The sequence below is a fragment of the Fulmarus glacialis genome, unplaced genomic scaffold (assembly GCF_000690835.1).
Source record: "Fulmarus glacialis isolate BGI_N327 unplaced genomic scaffold, ASM69083v1 scaffold12520, whole genome shotgun sequence".
Lineage (NCBI taxonomy): Eukaryota > Metazoa > Chordata > Aves > Procellariiformes > Procellariidae > Fulmarus > Fulmarus glacialis.
The window spans coordinates 2,918-5,675 of record NW_009187153.1 but is presented as its reverse complement, the minus strand read 5'-3'; the positions used below and the strand labels follow the sequence as shown (position 1 = coordinate 5,675).

The 2,758-nt window shown below is 45.3% G+C and overlaps 1 protein-coding gene across 1 annotated transcript; it reads left to right on the top strand.

Annotated features, from left to right (window-relative positions):
• The first annotated feature begins 218 nt into the window (after positions 1–218).
• Positions 219–2,080, top strand: HOXD4 (homeobox D4). Its single transcript, XM_009574063.1, has 2 exons — positions 219–720; positions 1,125–2,080. The coding sequence occupies exons 1-2, from the start codon at positions 312–314 to the stop codon at positions 1,427–1,429; spliced, it is 714 nt and encodes a 237-aa protein (XP_009572358.1). The 5' UTR covers positions 219–311; the 3' UTR covers positions 1,430–2,080.
• The last annotated feature ends 678 nt before the right edge of the window (positions 2,081–2,758 follow it).

Below are 2,758 nucleotides of genomic sequence, written 5' to 3'. Positions count from 1 at the left end.
AAAGGCTGGCCCTACCTGCGGGCCGGGGGGGGGGCCGCCGCCCGAGGAGTACCCCTACACCTCCGGTACCTGATCTGGGGGGTGCGACCCGCCGGAGAGGGGGGTCACTCGGTTACAGGGATATTATTGAGGGAAATTGGTGGAAATGCTGAGCTGCGGAGAAATCCGGTGATCGGCTCCCGCCTCCCCATTGGCCGGGCCGGTCACATGCCCGCCTAACTTTATTCAGTTGACAGCAAGTAGGAGGGCTCTATGGCAGGGGAAAAAAAGACAACACGAGAAAAATTAGTATTTTCTACCTTCAGAAATTAATGGCCATGAGTTCGTATATGGTGAACTCTAAGTATGTGGATCCCAAATTTCCTCCTTGCGAGGAATATTTGCAGAATAGCTACCTAGGCGAGCAGGGGGCCGAGTACTACAGTGCCTCGCAGGGCTCTGATTTCCAGCACCAGGGACTCTATCCACGGTCAAACTACAGCGAGCAGCCCTTTAGCTGTAGCAATGCCCAAGGCTCTGCCGTGCAGCCGCGGGGTCATGGACAGGAGCAATCCGGCCCAGCGAGCCACTTCCCCGGCCAAGCAGAGCATTGTCCACCGCCTCCAATGCCCAACTCGCGAGCCTGCAGCCAGCAGCCGGCCCTCAAACCCCCAAACGGGTCAGCACTTAAGCAGCCAGCAGTAGTTTACCCCTGGATGAAGAAAGTCCATGTTAACTCGGGTAAGGATCCTCTTCTTACTTTGCTCTTCTACCCTGCTCCCGATCCTCCTCAGCGACGCTCGCTCGAGTCCCTGCCAGACTCGTGGACGAGCTTTTTAAGCCGAGGTAGCCAATTACACTCGTCATAAATTTTTATTGCTGAGGAAATAGGCCGTTGGCCATGCGGGGCTTTGCCGTGCAGGAGAAAAACTCCATTTTAGGAGCCTGCTAGAGGCTCCCAGCCTACCTAGCTGCGTGTGCCTGTAGTGCCTGCCTTAAATGAGGGGGAGAGCAGCCCGTCCATTGTAAGCAACTGGGACGAATCCAGCCCGGCCACATGCTCGCAGCTCGTAAGGTTTTCTTTTGTAAAGTCGAACCGGCAAGTCAAGATTAGCTTTGTAAAGTTCTCCGTATTTTTTTCCCAGTGAATCCCAATTACAACGGAGGGGAACCTAAACGCTCCCGCACAGCTTACACCAGACAGCAAGTCCTAGAACTGGAAAAAGAATTTCATTTTAACAGGTACCTGACCAGGCGCCGCCGTATCGAGATAGCCCACACTTTGTGTCTCTCTGAGCGCCAGATCAAGATCTGGTTTCAGAACAGAAGAATGAAGTGGAAAAAAGATCACAAACTGCCCAACACGAAGGGCAGGTCGTCTTCCTCTGGTTCAAACCCCCATTTACAGACTGGTTCCAAGGACCATCAGACTGACTTGACAACTTTGTAGAAGAGGTGAAATTTTCCATTTCATCCTTCGCTTCTGACCAGTACTGTACATAACTGACAATGCCCAAGCAGAACCTGCATGTAGCAGCTAAGGACTCGAGAAACTGTCATCTTTCTTTAAGGTACTGTTGTACAAAGGAGACAAAATGACGCTACTTTGGACTTTATTTTATTTGCCTCTGCTAGCACAACCTAAAAAAGGAAAAAAAAAAAAAGGGGGAAAGAAAAAAAAAAAAAAGAAACATCATGCAGGCAGTGGGAATTGGGAAAATATTAAACGAGACCTTCTGTCCATAAAAAGTAATAAATCATTGAAAATGAAACTGTCCTGTGTTTCAGTTTTGAATTCGAAAGTGAAGGTTTGATGCTTTATTCTGGGATTTTTACTTTTAACTGTCTTTTTATCCCATGCAATTTCGGGAGGATGCATTTGGGCAAGTTGAGGACAGGAAATTTGTAGCATAGTCTTTTATTTGAACATGAAGACTAGTAATTGTGAACTTTTTGTGCTGCTTTACCTTTCTTGGTGTAATGAAAATACTTGCTCATTTCCATAACGTCTCAGAAGATGTGTATAGGAATTAAGTGAAAACGGGTTATTTTATGTACTGATAGTGTTAGCGTATTTATTTATTTGTTATGTAGAAGAGTGAAGATAAGAAGAAAAATAGTCAAACCAAAAACGGGGAAGGGGAGCTGAAATACAGTATTTCTCCTTCCCAGTCTCATGAAAACATGTATAATGTTTACTTGTCTTGAACGTACACAACTTTCTTGTCCCTTTTTTTGAATTTCCTTCTTTGTGAATAGGAAAAGCGTCCCTGCTCCTTACCGTGTGCCATCCGGGGCTAACAGGCTTGAAATCTGTTTCCAAAGTCTGCTCTGCTAAGCGCTGTGCTTTAAACCATCGATACCTCATTTAAAAATGGAAAGAAAAAAAAAAAAAAAAAAAAAGAGGGGAAAAGAAAAAAAAGATCACAAAAAAACCCCAACACCCACGACAAAATACTAAAAAGAAAACCCCAGAGTGAAAAATTAATGCAATTTTTGATATAACCTGAGCCATTCAAAGCTGAAAGCTGAATGCATACTTTCAATCAGATTTTAAATTTCTTTTCTGCCCAGGAGAGAGATAGGCTATGTGGGTTGCTGTTTTGTTTTGGGGTTATTTTGGTCTGTTGGGGTGGTTTTTTTTTTTTGAAGAACAATGATTGTTTTTAAGCAAACCATGACATATGACTACAATGGTTGAAAATCTCAGCAAGTTGCTTTCAGGGAAAGGGGAAAGGCTTGGATGGGAGCAGAGCTGGTCTAATACCCACGGATTTGT